Source organism: Rhamphochromis sp. 'chilingali' (assembly GCF_963969265.1).
Source record: "Rhamphochromis sp. 'chilingali' genome assembly, chromosome: 7".
In the NCBI taxonomy this organism is placed as follows: domain Eukaryota; kingdom Metazoa; phylum Chordata; class Actinopteri; order Cichliformes; family Cichlidae; genus Rhamphochromis; species Rhamphochromis sp. 'chilingali'.
Window position 1 is genome coordinate 23,237,790 of NC_137934.1, and position 18,343 is coordinate 23,256,132.

An 18,343-nucleotide genomic window follows, 5' to 3' on the forward strand; every position below is an offset into this window, starting at 1 on the left:
CAGTGGAGTTCTCAATTAGAATCTCATGCTGATTTGTTTGTTTCCCTGTTACGTAAGGTGGTGTTGTACGATGTTTCTGGATCCATCCTGGGAGCCCAGACTCTTGGTGCGGAGCACAAAAGTCACACCTTCACTGCGCTGGTCCCTGGTAGACTGTACCGTGCTGAGGTTATCACGCACAGTGGAGATTTGACCAATAATGTTTCAGCATTTGGGCGCACCTGTGAGTGAAATGAAAATACACACAAGCACATTTTTTGATGTAGTTTAAATGCCAAATTATTTTGATTACTTTTTTTTCCCCAGCTCCCCAACCGCCTGCCCACCTGTCCGTCAAACAAGGCCCAAGCAATGACACAATAGAGCTGTTGTGGGCTGTTCCCACCAAAGGAGACTACAGTAACTTCAGTCTGCAGTGGACTCCTCCTGATCAGCTGACGGTCACACAAACCCATCTGACCAGCTGCATTGTGGGCGGGATGTTTCCAGGGCGAGAGTACAACTTCACTCTGATGACTACTAGTGGGGGCGGAGCCAAAGGTGGACCAACAGTCAGGAGCCAGCCAATCCAGAGGAACATAAGAACAAGTAGGGGGAACCTAAAGGAAGAAAAATAAATCAATTACTACTGTGCGAGTATTTAATCAGACATATTTATACTGACCTTACTCTCTTAATATTTCCTGTTAGTGGAAAATTTTTCTGCATATTAATTTTGGCATGTTTCTTGCATTTTCTGTTAATCAGATCAGGATTAATCAACCTCTGACCGCACATTTGACAATCTTTATGGTTTTATTTATGTTTATAGATAATTTGAGCAAACATTAAAAAATACTATCAGCTTACAAGAAGAGGATCCAAAGCTTTAAAAGCATTTTACAAACCAGCTGCATTTATGATTTTATTCCACTTGATGGCAGCACAACAGAGGCTCTGAGTCTCTCTGTGGAGTTAAATCCATTTTTAATCCTATCCTGCTTGTCCAGAGGGTTTTTGGCTGCAGGGACTGAAACCATCAGGGAGAGGAATAAAAAATATCCAGGTCACATATATTTAAATAAATCTGACCCAGTTTCTCTTCACAGCTTCCTTTTTTAATTTCCAGCAGACGAAGTGATGACGTATTTAACACATTTATAAATACCCACAGAGAAGCCCTTATTTTGAGTTCACTCAGACAGGAAGTACAAAATTAAAAGCTAGATCTGTACATGGCCAAAAGTTCCCTGTGTATCATTAGAAGAGTAACGACGACTTAAAGGAAAAGGCTCAAAAAATCCCTCTGAAAAACAACTGAATGCAAGTAATGTCTGTTTATCAGAGGTATGTTGTATTCATTCTTCACTGAATACAGACCCAGGCGAGTGCACCCCAAAGCCCGAAAACTATTTTTACAACCAAAAAGCAGAGTATCAATCCATCTTTAAATGTTTAAAGATGATAACGGAACAGCTTGAAGCTTTTGTTATTACCTTTAATCATTTGCCATTATTTTTAACATTTCAAAAAGGCTTGGAGGACATTGATAGACGCTGTCTCTACATGTAACCTGTGTACACTTTCACTGAATCATGGATTCATATTGATTTAAGTTATAATGACTATGTGGACAAGAGATATTTTATTTTGTATTCTTATGGTCACAGTTATAATCAGACCTATCATTGATTAATCATTTACCATTGTTGAATCAGTTGACAGAATAATCTATTGCAAGTTTTCTTCCCACACTGAAAGTGTGTAAAATAAAGATCACTATTTTTGACACCTACCCGGACTCAGCCTGCTTTCTTCTCTTACCCAAATCGAATGAATTTCAACAACTACTAACCGTTAAACTGCATGAAATAACCAATCAAAAACTGGTCAGCAGAAATGAGCACAAATGAAATAAGAATGAATTAATCTCAGCAAAATATTCACTTATTTGGTTTGGCTAATGTAAGAGGGGGCAGTCAGATTAGTGCTGATTTTATCTATTTATCTGTTGTACTCACAGGAGTTTTAATCCAAATAATTTTGTAGTACAATAATTATGTCATAATTAGCTTATGTTTACAGATCAAAGGCCCTTATTTTCACCTCTTGAATACAAAAGTTCCATCTTATTTTTCTATCTTCTGTCTGCTCCCAGCCCAAAAAATGACAAATGTGTTGTCCTTTGCCTCTGTCTTTGTCCTCAGGAACATTCATCATCTCTTAAAGAGTGATTTTATCATCTGATCAGGAAAAATAAATGGGGACTTTCGCAGCAGCAGACTTGTCGCTCTCTGTTTTGAAAAGATAAACACCACAAGGAATTTATTTTACTCATGAAGGTCAAACTTGAAAATAAGCAAAGTGAGAAACAGAAAGTTCATTGGACTTGTTCTTTTTGTCTCCTTTTGTCACTTTTCATTCATCATCTTTCTTCTCATCTTGTCTTCATTTTTTCTATACTTCTTTCCTCTCCTTGTGTCCTTATCTCCTCTTTTCTAGGTCCATCTTCTCTAAAGTCCATCCACTGCTTCCCTCTCTCCTCTTCCTCCCTCTCTTGCTCCTGGTCACCTCCACACGCTGACTTTGACTCTTACGAGGTTGAGTGTCGGCGCTACGATGACCGGGAGCTGATCTCAGCATTGAAGCTAGTGGGAGGCGTCACAGCGGTGACACTGGACCACTTGGAGCCATACAGGAAATACTCTGTGACGGTCAGAGTGTCATCAGCCGGACAGACGAGCCCGCCGGTGACACACACCACCGTCACTATGATCGACCGTGAGTTTAAGCACACACTTACAAGGATCTTCATTTACATAAGGCAGTCTCAGGCACCTAACCTGGACCTAATCCTTTTTGACCTGAGCCCTGAACTAAGACCCTTTAAGCATGTGAGGACTGACCCAGAACAGTCCTCACTTTTCATTAAATTTCATTGGTCCTCATATTGATAGATAGACAAGCATAGATACACACACCAATATTCCCCTCAGGTAAAGTGTTGGATTTGGTTGTTTAAATAAAACCTCAGTTTAAGTAGGACTGCTCACCTGGGAAACAAAGAGGGAACTGAAGACTGACTTTACTCCAAGTTTGTGCATAGTCAGTTTTCTTTACCTGTTTCAGTGGCATTATACTATTCTATACTTTTCTGAACTAATTCCTTAAAAATGCTCAAATGTTTTTAACTTGTAGTTAAGCTTTATGTCCACTGCCATCTTGGGTTTCTGTAGCCAAACACAATCACATTTGGAGGAGCGGGTGGAATGCTAAGGCGGGATTCAGTGACTGATGTTTGACTTTACTGCTGTGATTGACACATCAACAATAACCAGTAATCACATGGCAAGCTAGAAATACTCAATTAGCAGTTACCATGAGTCAAACTAGCAGCCCATGACTAACTTAAAGCAACATAAAGCAGCTCTTGTGAACAGATTTCTCCTTACTTGAAAGTCCAAGAAAAGCGTCCAGCAGACATTTTTTTTTACATCACTGACTTTGGCACAGCTGCCCGTCAGCTGTCCACCCATAATTCACTCCCAGATTGTGGTTCACATTTTAGGGAACTCGCCATGAGTTTTTTCACTAATAACATTCAGGTTTAAGGTCACGTTTGTCATTTTACAAGCAAACTAAATTGTGATTGATTGTTCACTCACTCTAAAACCCAGCTCTTATTTGAATAAGCCAACTTCATGACTTCATGATCCTGTCATGGGTGCCAGAGAGAAACAGAAGGGATCTGACTCGACATCATCTGGTTTTCCGTGTTTGCTGTCAAACCCATTTGTTTCTGCTGTATATGTATGTAGCTATACCTTACACTGAATTGGAACTAAAAGGCGTTATCTTTAATTTATTACGGGTCTAAAACCTCTAAATAGCACACTTCCTCCTATGATTCTATCTAACTAGGCCGAGTTTGAACATCTGGTGCAGTCAACTCCTGCTACAATAAAAAATAAACAACAGAAGGGAACTTGTGTGTGTGTGTGTGTGTGTGTGTGTGTGTGTGTGTGTGTGTGTGTGTGTGTGTGTGTGTGTGTGTGTTCATAATGAAGGAAGGAGACACACACACAGGTTCTTAATCTTTGAAGTGTCACTTTATTTTTCTCTTTGCCCTTTTTGAAAAAGTCACCATGACCCCAAACACTCTGGAAACTTTTCTCCTCTGCTAAAACCTTTTCCTTTCTTCTCTTTGTCCCCCCTTAGTTCACGTCCATCTCTTCCTCCCTCTTTGTGCTTGTGTTGCATTATAAATCATCCTGACACAAGCGCACTGGAAACAGAAAGAGGCAGAAAATCCACAAGTTTTTTATAGGTGGCATTTCAGGAAGAGAGAAAGCTAAGGATGAAACTGGGAGAAAGAGCGAATGGAAACTGGAAAAGCCAGTTTCTTCAGAAACAACAAAACTATATTTTTATATACTTTTCACAGTGTTGTGGTATACTAGTAGTGATGATCACCATGTGATACTATTGTGCTGATTGTGGAAGCATAATATTGTTTTTCTCTTTTGAGAATTTTTGTTTTTATAAACTTTTGTACATTTCTTGTTTCAGAGTTTTCAGAAAAAACATTTCAATGTGCTGTTTATTTTGCAATTAATATTACAATATTTTTAAATGCCATGAATAATCATGTATGTCATATGATAATTTCACAGTTATAAAATAGTTTGAGCTTGATAAAATGTCCAAATCTTGATAAAATAAACAAAAATTCCAACTTAATTTTTACAATGATTACTGCAATTATTATGAGCTAAAAATATATTCAATAAAAAGTCAAAATGGCACTTATATTTGTTTAACCAGTCCTCTCTCCTTTCAGGCCCTCCTGTCCCACCTCAAAGTGTATGTGTCACCAAAAGGTCATCGAAGATCAAGTCATCCTCCATCCTGTTTCGCTTTAACTGCTCCTGGTTCAGCGACACCAACGGAGCCGTCCGATACTTCACCGTGATCGTGGCCGAGTCTGATGGTACAAACACACCAACACATGTTTACATTACTTTGACTTACATTCATTTCCAGACAGACAAACTGGAGGTAGACAAGTTTTTTTGTCTCTTCTGACAGCCAATGAAATGCTGCAGCCAGAACAGCGCCACCCACTGCCCTCATACCGCGACTACATCAGCAACTCATCCGTCAGAGCCTATCAGACTGCCTACTTCCCCAGCCGCTGTCCACAGGACACTGAGAGTTCTGCTGGGCAGGTAATCTGCAAATTACATGTTGAAATAGATCTTTTTCTAACTTTTCTAAAAATGCAAACAAAATATTTGTTTTCTGTAGACTTGACATAAACAACCAAACCTTTAGTCATTATAAAGGTGCTGATTAAACTCAAGATTCTGATCTTCACGAAGAACATTTTTATTTATTGTTTATTTGCATAATTAAAATTTAAGACATTAGAATTAAAATATTTAATTTTATTACATTTTTTAAGATAATTTTTAAAAAAGTGAAGAAGTTAAAAAAATGATCACAGTCACCCTCTGAATAAGAACTGTGCTGGTTGTATATCTGTCAATATATTAATGTGGTCAATCAATACCTGATCAGGTGGTGGAGGTGAACCTGGGCGCAGGAGGAGACCGGTTGGGGGGATCCTGTGATCATTACCATGACGGTGACCTCTATCTGAGTGACAGCTACGGTGCCTTCTGTGACGGGCCGCTGAAAGCCAAAACATCATACAGGTAATGAGAAACTGATGCTGCTGAAGTGCCACTGAGCACAGAAACACCTCCCCTCATCTACTGACCGTGTATGTGTGTGTGTGTCTGCTCGCGCAGGCTAAGCGTGCGAGCCTTCACCCGACTGTTTGACGAGAACCACAGAGAGTTTTCTCAGCCACTCTTCACTGACACTTACCTGTCAGAGCCACTCCGGACGCACGCAGGTGAGACGGCCGACCATTTTCACTGATGATTAAAGATTTTATTCTTTTTCTTTTAAAAATTTTACCTGAGTTTAACCAAACCTAACTTTTCCGTAAACTAAGGATAGCAATGAGTAGAATTAATGAATTTTTGGGACCATCTCATCTAAATTTTTAAAAATTTGTCTTTGAGTTTTGACTCATTAATATGACACAGATGTTTTATCTACACCTTCCACTCAAGGGCACATGAAGTAAAAGCTGAAACATCACAGCTGGTCTGTCTAACCTCAGCTATCTCCCAATATGTGTTGTTCTTTGTCAGAGCCTCTAGGTGGTGTGGTGGAGGGTCTGAGTGCTGGCATGTTCCTCATTGGTATGATGGTGGCAGTCGTCTCTCTGCTGGCCTACAGACAGAGGCTACGCAAAGTGTGAGTACACTAGGTGTTCTGCTTGTAGTTACCTCAAGGACGCTTGGAAGTGTAAGATCAGCCAAAACATGTGCTGCTCATTTCCTGCTCTTTAATCTGAAACTCCACTACGGGAGCTTTGAATGAGTCAGTGTTTGGGAGTTTAAAACACAGCTGTGTATTTGAATGATTTTCAAATTAAATCATCTAGGTTTTTTTCTCTTAGAGACTTATGAAGGTGTTGAACTCCAGTTGGTCATGTTAGCGCATCCTTTCCCTGCTCACAGTTTCACGTTGAGTGCACTTCCTCACACACGGAGTGGAGCAGAGATAGACACAGAGGGGAAATATTAATATAACAACAGATTACATAATCTTCAAAACAAATGTTAAACCGATCAGAACAAAGCGGGAAAGCCAGAGTTTGTAGTCAAGTTAAAAACAAAGTGAAATATAGGAAAAGTTGTTGATGAAGCCGGATTAGGCTGAGATCCAAACACTGGATTGCTGGCTTCTACCGTTTTCAAACACTTACTTCATTATTTGAACCTGTGGTCATGTGGGGCGATCGTGGCTCAAGAGTTGGGAGTTCGCCTTGTAATCGGAAGGTTGCCGGTTCGAGCCCCGGCTTGGACAGTCTTGGTCGTTGTGTCCTTGGGCAAGACACTTCACCCGTTGCCTACTGGTGGTGGTCAGAGGGCCCGGTGGCGCCAGTGTCCGGCAGCCTCGCCTCTGTCAGTGCGCCCCAGGGTGGCTGTGGCTACAATGTAGCTTGCCATCACCAGTGTGTGAATGGGTGGATGACTGGATATGTAAAGCGCTTTGGGGTCCTTAGGGACTAGTAAAGCGCTATATAAATACAGACCATTTACCATCATGTTTGTTTGGACCATATGACAGCAAAGAAAAAGGAGAATATAATTTGGCTAAGTTTAAAAGTTTTTCTATTTCAGACTAAGAACAGAATAGTAAACTTTTTTTTAACTACAGCTTAGAGTTTTTTACCTTTAAGTTGAATCTGTTCTTCTGTTTGCAGATTTCCTCTTGTATAAGTCAAAATGATGGACACTTTAACAGCTTTTTAAAGCATATCTGAGATAACACACATTTCTTTTTTAATACTACACCATCAATGCCACTAACTCTGGATGGGGCGTTGTCTCTGTGGCATCAGTGTGAAATTTCCGACTGGCTTCATGACTTTATGTAACATTTATGGCCCCACAACAGAGCCCTGAACAGAAAATTAGCTCCAAAATGTCACATCAGTTTTCTCACAGTCATTTAGCTGTTAAGCTAATTTACAGAGTTAATTAGTTGTGATTTGGTGAACATGTTTATTAGCGTAGAGGGCACGGCTCAAATGTTTTCATTGGTTTAACTCTTTGATCTTAATGTTCCTAATCAGTGCTGATATTTTCTGTGTAGGGCTGTGCAGGAGAACCCGGTGGTGAGGATGAGCATGTGGAAAGAAGTTCCAACTTCAGGGATGTATATGGGCGTCCGGAGGTAAGTTTGTGTGCGTGGCACATCTATAATTATTCTTCTTCAGTACGTGAGAGAGGGAGAGATTAGTTTCCAACACCTCCCACGTCCAATATGTGAGTGTGTGAAGAAGAATTAGTTTCCAATAAAGTGCTCGCTCCCTCTCTCAGATTACCTCATCATTCACCCACCACAGGCCGCAGCATCTGTTAATTAGTGTGTGTGTGTGTGTGTGTCTGCATACATTTGTATATTGGCCACAGCTCATCAACCACAAATGTAACAGAGAGTAGAAACAAAGCTTCTCTGTGCTTCATAAATGACCCCAGCTTACAGTTACAGCGTGTTTTTTAACTGGACATAAAGACGATGCTCTTCTGCGTTTGCTGGTAGCAGTGATTATCAGATCTCAAATTCACTTGGAAACAAATCGCAGATGAAAAATTCCTGCATTATTTAGGCCAGAACCGACCAGAGGGTCGATTCAGCTTACGGGACAGCTTTGCAAGGCGTGTAAATTGCAGTAATGTGATTAGACGCAAGTGTTTTAAACCCACCGAATGTGTAAAAATAGGCTGTTGTTGTGGTATCTTTCATATTACACGTCTGTCAGACATCTCAGCCTGTCCATCATTCTGTCACAGGATAGGCCAGCCCACCTCAGCTTGTGGGCCATGAATTAAAATGACTTTAAGGTCACAAATGTAAGGTTTTCTTTGACTGAGTATATGAGATGTTTTAAGTGTTGATTGAACCAGCTAAATTATAGATGATTAAATTAAACCCCACTTTTGCATAAAATCACAGTCAATGACATTTTAGAACAAGGGTGTCAAATGTAAGGCCCAGGGGCCAGAATTAGCACAACAAGGACTCCAATCCAGCTCGCTGGACTGTTTTAGAAAAAGAAAGCTCTAGGAGAGCATACATTTTGGACTGTTACATGCAGCTTTTTCTTTGATAAAGACTTCACCAACACAATTAAGTAATAGATAAAGAATTAAATAATAGAGATGTTTTGACTGTCTACTAGACTGGAAATATTGCTATAACAGAACCATATTGTATTCTTCTTACTGCATAATGTTACAAGAGGCGATAAAACTATACATAATGTATCATTTTCACTCCTGTATTATGTTTGTGTTACTGTCTAGTTGATTACCCACCTTTATAAACCAACCTATGTTTCACCACCTTATTGTACTGTCACATGAATTAATTCATTTTTTTAATCTTCTGTTGCAGTAACCGTCGGATCACCAGGTGAGAGTTTAGGCTTTATTTCTGAAACTTTGTATGTAATTAATTTGTTGAAATGGCTAAAAATCACCACTCTACCTCCAGTATATACCTTTTGCTGAGTATTTGTCTATCTTTCTCTGTTCAGTCCTATCAAAGCGGGCCATTTCGAGTCGCATCTGACCAAGCTGCAGGCCGACTCCAACTACTTGCTTTCTGAAGAGTTTGAGGTAAGTGTATGAAAATTATTACAAAAGTGTGTTCAAGAACCTGATCAATCATACTATTTGTTTGTTGGGCATGTCTTCAGTTTTCATTTGGAGTGTTAAATCTCAGGAAGACAGAAAGACACACTGTTTCTTTTACCAGAGGTTTTGCATATTAATAATATTAAATCACTGTTGTAGCAGCCCCTGGCATTAAGAATGACAGAAGAGTCTCTAACGGGTGCAGCCATTTATTTCCTCACCAAACACGGCTCACTCTCTTGACATCATTGAGCACCTTTAAAACTATAAAATAAGGAAAAATTAATACCCACACAGTCCCTTTGACTGTGTGGGTATTAATAACAACAAATGAACTTAAATTAAATCAGGTAAATTAAAAAAAACAAGTACTTCTGTGATATACAGTCACTGATAAAATAAAACAAAATAGGTCTTTTAAACTGCATCAAAGTGCTTCGCAGTTCAGTTGAATAACATCAGATCACTCTGTTGGAATAACTCTGGGTTTTGGACACCCATCTTACACTCAAAAACCTTGAAAGTCTTCCAATTGTGTACCAACTTCACAGCAAATCAAACTGCTTGTTCTGGGCTCATGCTTATGCCAGTTGGCTGTTGGTTTGACTTGCCCGCCTTTTCAGAACCATTTTGCTTTTCAATCATTGCTTCTCTGAAACTTAAAGGTCAAGTAATGTACCATGACTCTGATGAGGAATGGCACTGCTTTTCTTCAAAAGCAGATTTTGGCTGGTCTTGTTAGTCACAAAGTCCTGATGTTTATAACTGTACAAATGTAATTATTCTCATCTCTGTTCAGGATCTGAAGGATGTCGGCCGTAACCAGACGATGGATGTCGCCCGAGTGCCGGAAAACCGAGGAAAGAACCGCTACAACAACATCCTGCCATGTAAGTGCAGTTTTTAGCTTTAAAGCTTTTTTGCTTCTCAAAAAGTTAAAAAGAAAAAAGAAAAAAAAAACAGTCACTCCACATAACAGTTAGCTGACAACCCTTCAAGTCCCTCAGTGAGAAAGAAAAATAAATCAAAGTGGAAATCATGGCAATTATCACATCGTCAAGAGCTTTAATGAGGCAGCACCTGTTCCCTTGGTGACAAGGATGAACTCTGAGGCTTGAGGTGATAAAAGCCTTCATAATTACACAATACTACTGAAAATACAGCATCTATGTGGAATATTTACTCATTTAATTAGCTTTTTGTTTCCATTTCTTAGCCACCCAAGCAGATTGTCCTCTATATTATTTATTATCCACACGTCACAAAATAGTTTCGCATAGCATCTTTTTTCCAACCAGCAGATTAAAAACTATAAAATGGTATGTCCTCCAACCAGTTGATCAGCTGATACCAACAACTGGCCAAATTTAATTGATCTTAAAGTTTCAGCCCTCGTATCCGAGTCCAGTTTAATGAATTTGCATAACTGAATTTTTGCTCATTCAAAGGTAGTGTGATGATGGGCTGAAAAACAGCTAAATTATATTAAGGATGGATTGATTAAAAAAAAAGAAAGAAAGAAAAAGAAAGGAGCGGTTTTAAATAATGACACGGAATCTGAATTTCCTTGAATGACGCAATCTTTACTCAGGTAACAATAACATTTGCTTGAAATAGCACAAAAGAGTTGATTTTTTAATTGTTATTACTCAATTAATGAATCATCTGTGAAATGTAATGTTTAAAATTATGATACATCTGTGAAAATGTTTTCTGTCTGCGTCGTTGGGGATGATGCCAAATTAGTTTTAAATGTCTGAAATGTTAGTTCATTGATTTTTTGCTATGGGAGTGATATACAGACAGATTTCTAATCACATGAAGATTGTTTGGTACATCTGTTTTACGCAATTATAAATGTAATTTCCACATCCACAATTTGTCATTTTCAAAGTTTTTCCTTCTGAAGTATCCTCAGTTTAAAATAAAGTAATTAAGCATCCGTTATTTTTAACTGCAAAAAAATCAGATTTATGACTTGAGGTGCCACATTTACAACATCACCTCTATAATTAACTGTCAGAGAAGTAAACACACTTACACCACACACACACACACTCTCTCTCTCTCTCTCTCTCAGTGAAATGAGTCATTACTGAGTCTGTTTCGCATTCACACATCTTTCACATTCAATAATAAGAACCTCAGGAAAGCTGTGAGAGACGCTGTTTTCATTACTTATTCTGGAGTGGATGTGTTAGAATTTCACCATCAGACATAAACTGCATCCTTTACCCTATGGTGAAACATTAATGTGACCATATTGATTAAACTATAAGGAATCTGCGCTTATTGCTTTTACAAATATGCCCTCAGTAGCTCAAAATGATGGTTGCTTCTTCACTAAGTAGACTGATAGAAATTTAATTGGGCAATTTTCATAATTGTTCGTTTTTGGCTGGGTTAAGGTTAAATGTGCGAATCTGATGTTTAGTATTATTGCAAAGCTGCAATAAGATGATATAAATTTTCTTAAAATTGCAAGAAAAAAATAAGAATAACTGAATGACTGAGAGCATCAGTTAAACCTGTTTTAATCCAAAATGTTTAATGTTATCCAAAAACTGGCAAACAATTTTTAATAAATATTAATAAATATTAATTTATCCCTGATTTTTCCTCTCAAGACTACCACACTACCACTACCAAACTGATTGGCCTTTTTTCTATATACTGACAGTTTAATAAAGGTTAACTGATAAAAAAAATTTGAAAAAAGACATTTTAGTGAAACTTCTACAATGATGAAACACAGAAAACAAGAAACAAGAAAACTTTAGCAATACTTCAGAGTCAGAGTCTGGCTGTCGCCCTGTGGTGCTTTTATAGCCTTCACACTTTTAGTTCTGGGTGTTCAAACTGATTTTAGGTAAATGACTACTTAATAAATAACCTCTAAAAGTGCCCAGCTCAGCAGCAAACAGCAGACAGTTACAGCTTTTGAAGTAAGAGAAACCTTAAGAAGCTAAAAACCCAGAAATTATTTATAAGAACAGGTGGAGACCAAAAATGGAGCTAAAACGCCTTATGGTTACGTTGCTCTGTGGATGCTGGATGTAGTGGGAGGAATTCAGTCAACATTTATTAAACCAGTTCAGTACTCATTGCATTAGAGTTAGTTTAAACTACACGTTAAAGATAATGAAAGCCGCTGGTGACTTATTTCTTCATTTTTCTAGATGATTCTACCCGAGTGAAGCTGTCGTACCTGGAGGACGACCCCTGCTCCGATTACATCAACGCCAGCTACATACCTGTATGAGCACATGCTAAAAAGCACAAACTGAGCGCACTCACTGACAATGACACTAATACCGCCTCTCTTGCCTACATGTGCAGGGTAATAACTACCGCAGGGAGTACATTGCCACCCAGGGGCCGCTCCCGGGCACAAAAGATGATTTCTGGCGGATGGTGTGGGAGCACGGCGTCTACAACATCATCATGGTGACCCAGTGTGTGGAGAAAGGACGGGTGAGGCGTCCGCTTGATCAAAATGTCCACTTGAGTGGAACGATTATGAAACTGAAATTATGAGCTTTGATTGCAAGCTGAAAAGAGCTCCAGATTCTTCTCACAGGTTAGCAAAGGAAGATAAACTCAACCCTGAGAAGTAATTAAACTATATGAATGCTGTGTTTCCAGGTGAAGTGTGACCAGTACTGGCCTGCAGACAGAGAGCCTCTGTACTACGGTGATCTGGTCATTCAGATGCTGTCAGAGTCTGTCCTGCCTGAGTGGACCATCCGAGAGTTCAAGATCACCTCGGTATGTTTCTTTTTACTCTCGTTTTTTATTCCAGCGTAAAAATGTAGAAAAGCAGTAATATCTAAAGAATGAAGAAGGGATATACTTATTGTGAAGCTTTCATTTTCATAACTTCTCCAAATAAAGCTCATGTGATAAACATGGCCAACCAATGTCTGTAAAGTTGCAGAGATTTGAGGTTTTAAGGGGATATCCTTATACAGTATGTTTATCTCTGTGACAGAGAGTCCACCCACCTGCTGTACAAATATCTGTTAAAAGGGGAGGAGCTAACCTCCATGAAACCACCCTTGTTTCATGGAGAGGGTGAATCGAGAGGCTACAGAAGGATTATTCTGATTATTTCTGCATGTTTTTGGTGTGGCCATGAAAAAGTTGATTTCCACTATGTTATGTTGAAACGAACGTTATGTCGTTATGTTACATTATATCTAAAGCCTCAAAATCCAGACCTTGAATGTCGCTATGGGTGATAACAATCCTAATAAATCCATTATCGACCTGGACAGGAGAGCAGCTGCAGTTATCCTCGGGTACTGCGTCACTTCCACTACACGGTGTGGCCTGATCACGGCGTCCCTGAGAGCACCCAGTCCCTGATCCAGTTTGTCAGGACAGCCCGGGACTATGTGGACCGATCGCCCAGCACCGGAGCCACTGTCGTTCACTGCAGGTAGATGCTTGAGGCTGTCCTCAGGGAGAAATCTGATTGGCTGTGAGTTAACAGAATCCCGCCATTAGAAACCCCCCCCCCCCAAAAAAAAAAGTGAACTATTGAGTCCTTGAACCTTCTTTGATTCTCTGTTTAAGATCTTTGATAACTGGATGTTTTTGCTTGTTAGTGCTGGAGTCGGGCGCACAGGGACCTTCATCGCTTTGGATCGGGTTCTGCAGCAGCTGGACTCCAAAGGAACCATCGACCTTTACGGCTGCGTGTTCGACCTCCGCCTGCACCGCCAGCACATGGTCCAGACTGAGGTAAGAGCTACATTCAAATATTTAAGTATTTAGCTTTGAATTCTAGGACATTCGTTTGATTATTTGATTTCAACTTGTACACCAGACATTTCTCCCACTTAGACCAGTGATTGTAGCACTTCAGTTCATCTCATTATGTTTAGCAGGTATTTTAGTCATTATTTCAATTTTACTTATTAGAATATGATTAAGGATAGTCCCACATGGAAGCAAAGGCAAACAACAATAGACTTTGAAATAAACCAGTCGCAAAAAAACAAATAATTGGAAGAAAAGAAACCAGATTTTATTGGCTATTGATAAATCTGCATGGTTTATGGTAATACATCATTAAAACTGAAACTATTAGACAAGAAACATCAGGAAATATTGACCTAATCTAGAATTTAACTACCAATAAAGATTTAGAAATAGGATGTTATCCTCCTTTTTAGTAAATATTGAATGCAAATTGGTTTTGAAAAAACAGTTTATGATGACGTTACCACACCCAAACCAGTTTGTAGCAAATCAAAAAAAAATACTATTGTACATAAAAAACAAGTTCAACTATTAATATTACAATGAGAATTTTAGACTAAACTGGAGCTACATCATTAAAACGTGAGAAAAAAAATTAATAATGGAAGCTATCAAATATGGTAGTCTGAAAATTCTACCAATTACTGTCGTTATAATACTAAATTGTCAATCTTGATCAAACCTGGATCAAACAAATAAAGGCAAGGCAAGTTTATTTATATAGCACAATTCAACAACAAGGTGATTCAAAGTGCTTTACAGAGACATTAAAAACAAAAACAAATAAAAAGCATGATTTAAAATGTGTGTTGGCCCTGCGACAGACTGGCGACCTGTCCAGGGTGTACCCCGCCTCTCGCCCCATGACAGCTAGGATAGGCTCCAGCGCCCCCCCGCGACCCTGGAAAGGATAAGCGGAAGCGAATGGATGGATGGATGGATTTAAAATTAATTAAAAAAAACAAAAAAAAAGCAAAACAGTAGATAAAATCAGAACAGTAGATATCAGCAGTTAAAATTTAAGTTTTGAAATTTAAGCTTAAAAGTGTGGATTTGGTGTTTTATTCAAATGCAGTTGAGAACAGGTGAGTCTTCAACCTGGATTTAAATAAACTGAGTGTTTCAACTGATCTGAGGCTTTCTGGGAGTTTGTTCCAGATATAAGAAGCATAAAAGCTGAACGCAGCTTCTCCGTGTCTGGTTCTGACTGGGAACTGATAAAAAAAAACGGATCCAGATGACCTGAGGGAAAGGAAAGAAAAAAGAAAAAACAAAGCTGATTTAGTTTTAGATTTAGTCTTAATCATGTGTTTTTGTCAATTCAATTTTATTTGCTGACGAAAGGATCAATAGTATTTTGTCCTTTTGCATTAGTTTTTATTTTGTTATCGTCGTGTTTTTGTCAGAAATAAAAAAGGTTATTGATGGAAACTGACAAATTATTGGTTAGTGAAATTAATGTCTGTGTTTTCCATGGGACATGAATGAATTCTGCAGTGAATGCTCTAAAAGCACCGGAAGGTGTTTATTACAACATTATAACGGTCTTGTTGCATTGCAGTGCCAGTATGCCTTCCTGTATCAGTGTATTCGGGATGTCCTAAGAGCCAGAAAGCATCGCAGCGAACAGGAGAACCCTCTCTACCCCATCTATGAAAATTTCAACCCTGAGTACTGCAGAGGTGAGACTGTTTCTAACATTTGTCATCGGAGCCCAGAAATGAAATAGTCCACCTGTGGACGTGAACCGTCCCATTTCTGTGTTTGACAGTTGAACTGAAACTGCATTTATATATTTCAGTAGAAACTGTGTATTTGTCTGCAGCACACATAAATCATAGTCATTTTTTCCCTTTTTTGTCCCTTTGTTTTCTCAGATTTCATTTACACTGGACGCTAAAGAGATGACGATGTTCATGCGATCAAAACGAGGAAACATTCCAACACAAGAAACGGACAAAACAGGGAATATAAATAAATAAGTCCAAGATTGTAAAAACCTTTTTTCAGGGCTGTAGGTCTTGCACTCTGAATCACTGGTTTTACAGCAACAAATTCATTGAGGAAAAGTAGAAATTAAAGTGCAGATTTGGGATTAAATAAAAACAAAGCATAAGACAAGTCGGAGGTTCTGGGTTTGTTGGCGCTGCAGGGAAGACTTTCGTAGCTAGAGCTGGTGATCAGCTGGTGATCAGCACAATCTGAGAAAAGTTTTTAAAATTTAGCAAATAACACCTCACAGACTTTCCACTAAATCTACAGTCTGATTTTATTCAACACAAGAATCCAAAACCATTAAAACATCTGACACTTATTATTTTTAACCATACGTTTATATATTTTAAAAAAGGATTGAATGATAATTGTGCAGCATATTATTATAATTATATAGTCATTTCTGTAATTTTGAATAAATCATCTTCCGTAAAGCTGTTTAAGAACTGTGAGTACCTGTTAAATAATCTGCATCTGAGCTCAGATTGGCATGCAAATTGGATTTCTTTCTTTTTTTTTTTCTAAATCCACCTGACAGTCCAGCAAAGTCCACCAGCTAAACATACTGGAACAGCTCAATTTACAGGACTGCTTTGACTTAGAGCTGGGCGATATGAGATTTTTTCATATCACGATATGTTTTTTTCATTTCAGGCGATAACGATATCTATCACGATATAAGCCAAATAACTATATTTGTAAGATTTAAATGTGCCGTTGCTCACAAGTAAAATGTGAAATAATCAGCAGCTTGTTTTTATTTAAATATTTATTTCCCATAATAAGTTCAACAGGGTAGATGTACTTAAGGAACATGAGACTTTTTCAGATAAATAAAGGCAAATATTGCAAACTACACAAAAGGCAGCCGCTAAAGCATTTAAGTTTCAAAATAGGACAAACGAAACAGACTAAATTGTCAATTCCACTTAGAAACAAAATATTAATTCTAAAAATAAATCTTAGTTTGTTTTACAGAAGAACAGACAAAACTGACTAACTTTTGTCAATATCAAATAAACTGAGAACTAAAAGGAAATTCTCAATCTCTCCTTGTTGTATAGCTGAGCTTTTCAAACAGTTTTAACAGTTACTTTAGTCTGACAAAAGCCGAATGACGAATTAGCGCTTCCAGTCAGAGACTGAGGCTACGTCCACACGTACACGGGTATTTTTGAAAACGGAGATTTTCCGTTTTCGTTTTAAAAAATAATGCCGTCCACACATAAAGGCAGAAATGAAGGAAAACGCTGCTATGAACATGCCAAAGCAGCAGGTGGCGCTAGATTCCTAACCGTGCAGAAATGTTGGCCAATCAGAAGTCTAGAAGCCTCTGTGGGAAAAAGTAAACAAAGCTGGGGCATAGAAGCAGAACCGAGTCGTATGTGTGGAGGGACAGTAACTGTGTGTATATGTAAGCATTTAAACACTGCAGAGAGTAGAATTAACAGTAACAGTATTGTAGAAATTCATTTCACTGAAACAATAACGTGGCGCACAGTGTGACGCATGCACCAGTTTATTGTATTTCCAGACTTGCTTTCGGCACAATTTACAGTGCACGCTACTCTGTTTTTTGTCAGACTTGAAATAGCCGAAATACCTTCACACTACGGAACTTCTATGGCTCTTCCGTTTGACAATCTCTCCGGCGTTGGAACCATCATCTGTTTTCTCTTCGGTCACGCTCGGTTGATTTTTCTAGTCGGCACACTCATTTCCTCCATTACGAGCTGGCTCCATTACCCGCTGGCTGCTTCCCAAACAAACACACGTGCGGCTTGGCACTTGTGCTGTACGTAACAAGTCACACGACGTGACGCTGCGGCTGTGATTGGTTCGGCTCTGCGCTACTTAATTTGGATTGGCTGACCTTTTTTTTTTTTTTTTTTTTTGAGGACAAGAGCTGCGAGGTCTATCGCGATAGCTTAATTTCTCTATCGAGTAAAAGTTATATCGCGATACATATCGTTATCGTTCTATCGCCCAGCTCTACTTTGACTCAAACCTACAGAGAGAAGGCACAAATGATCGATCAAATTCAGCCCTATCTGAATCCTAAATGTTAAAAAAATATATAGTTTATTGTCAACAAAAACAACAAACTTTGAAAAATTAAATTGTTAAAAATGGATTTAAACTCATTGAAAAACATAGTGGAGTCCCTTTAATGTAGGCACTGGTTGATCTCAGGTTGTTGTGATCCAAATAATAACTGAGTGACAGCAGGGAAGGAAAGAGCCATCTATTTTTTATACCCTCCAGTATGTTCTCACTTACTGCTCCATATAAGCTGTTTATTTAAAAATTCTAAACAC

The 18,343-nt window shown here is 38.6% G+C and overlaps 1 protein-coding gene across 1 annotated transcript in view; it reads left to right on the forward strand.

Moving 5' to 3' along the window:
- Positions 1 to 17,920, forward strand: part of ptprb (protein tyrosine phosphatase receptor type b) — a 38,238-nt gene extending 20,318 nt beyond the window's left edge. Inside the window, exons 22-40 of the mRNA XM_080886679.1 lie at positions 58 to 223; positions 307 to 588; positions 2,482 to 2,760; positions 4,820 to 4,969; positions 5,068 to 5,207; positions 5,560 to 5,696; positions 5,793 to 5,899; positions 6,204 to 6,309; positions 7,717 to 7,797; positions 9,022 to 9,039; positions 9,164 to 9,245; positions 10,063 to 10,153; positions 12,443 to 12,519; positions 12,603 to 12,737; positions 12,909 to 13,031; positions 13,541 to 13,704; positions 13,874 to 14,009; positions 15,592 to 15,712; positions 15,908 to 17,920. Coding sequence (XP_080742805.1) covers positions 58 to 223; positions 307 to 588; positions 2,482 to 2,760; positions 4,820 to 4,969; positions 5,068 to 5,207; positions 5,560 to 5,696; positions 5,793 to 5,899; positions 6,204 to 6,309; positions 7,717 to 7,797; positions 9,022 to 9,039; positions 9,164 to 9,245; positions 10,063 to 10,153; positions 12,443 to 12,519; positions 12,603 to 12,737; positions 12,909 to 13,031; positions 13,541 to 13,704; positions 13,874 to 14,009; positions 15,592 to 15,712; positions 15,908 to 15,930 — 2,418 coding nt within the window. The 3' untranslated portion in view covers positions 15,931 to 17,920. The remainder of the gene's footprint in view (positions 1 to 57; positions 224 to 306; positions 589 to 2,481; positions 2,761 to 4,819; positions 4,970 to 5,067; positions 5,208 to 5,559; positions 5,697 to 5,792; positions 5,900 to 6,203; positions 6,310 to 7,716; positions 7,798 to 9,021; positions 9,040 to 9,163; positions 9,246 to 10,062; positions 10,154 to 12,442; positions 12,520 to 12,602; positions 12,738 to 12,908; positions 13,032 to 13,540; positions 13,705 to 13,873; positions 14,010 to 15,591; positions 15,713 to 15,907) is intronic.
- The last annotated feature ends 423 nt before the right edge of the window (positions 17,921 to 18,343 follow it).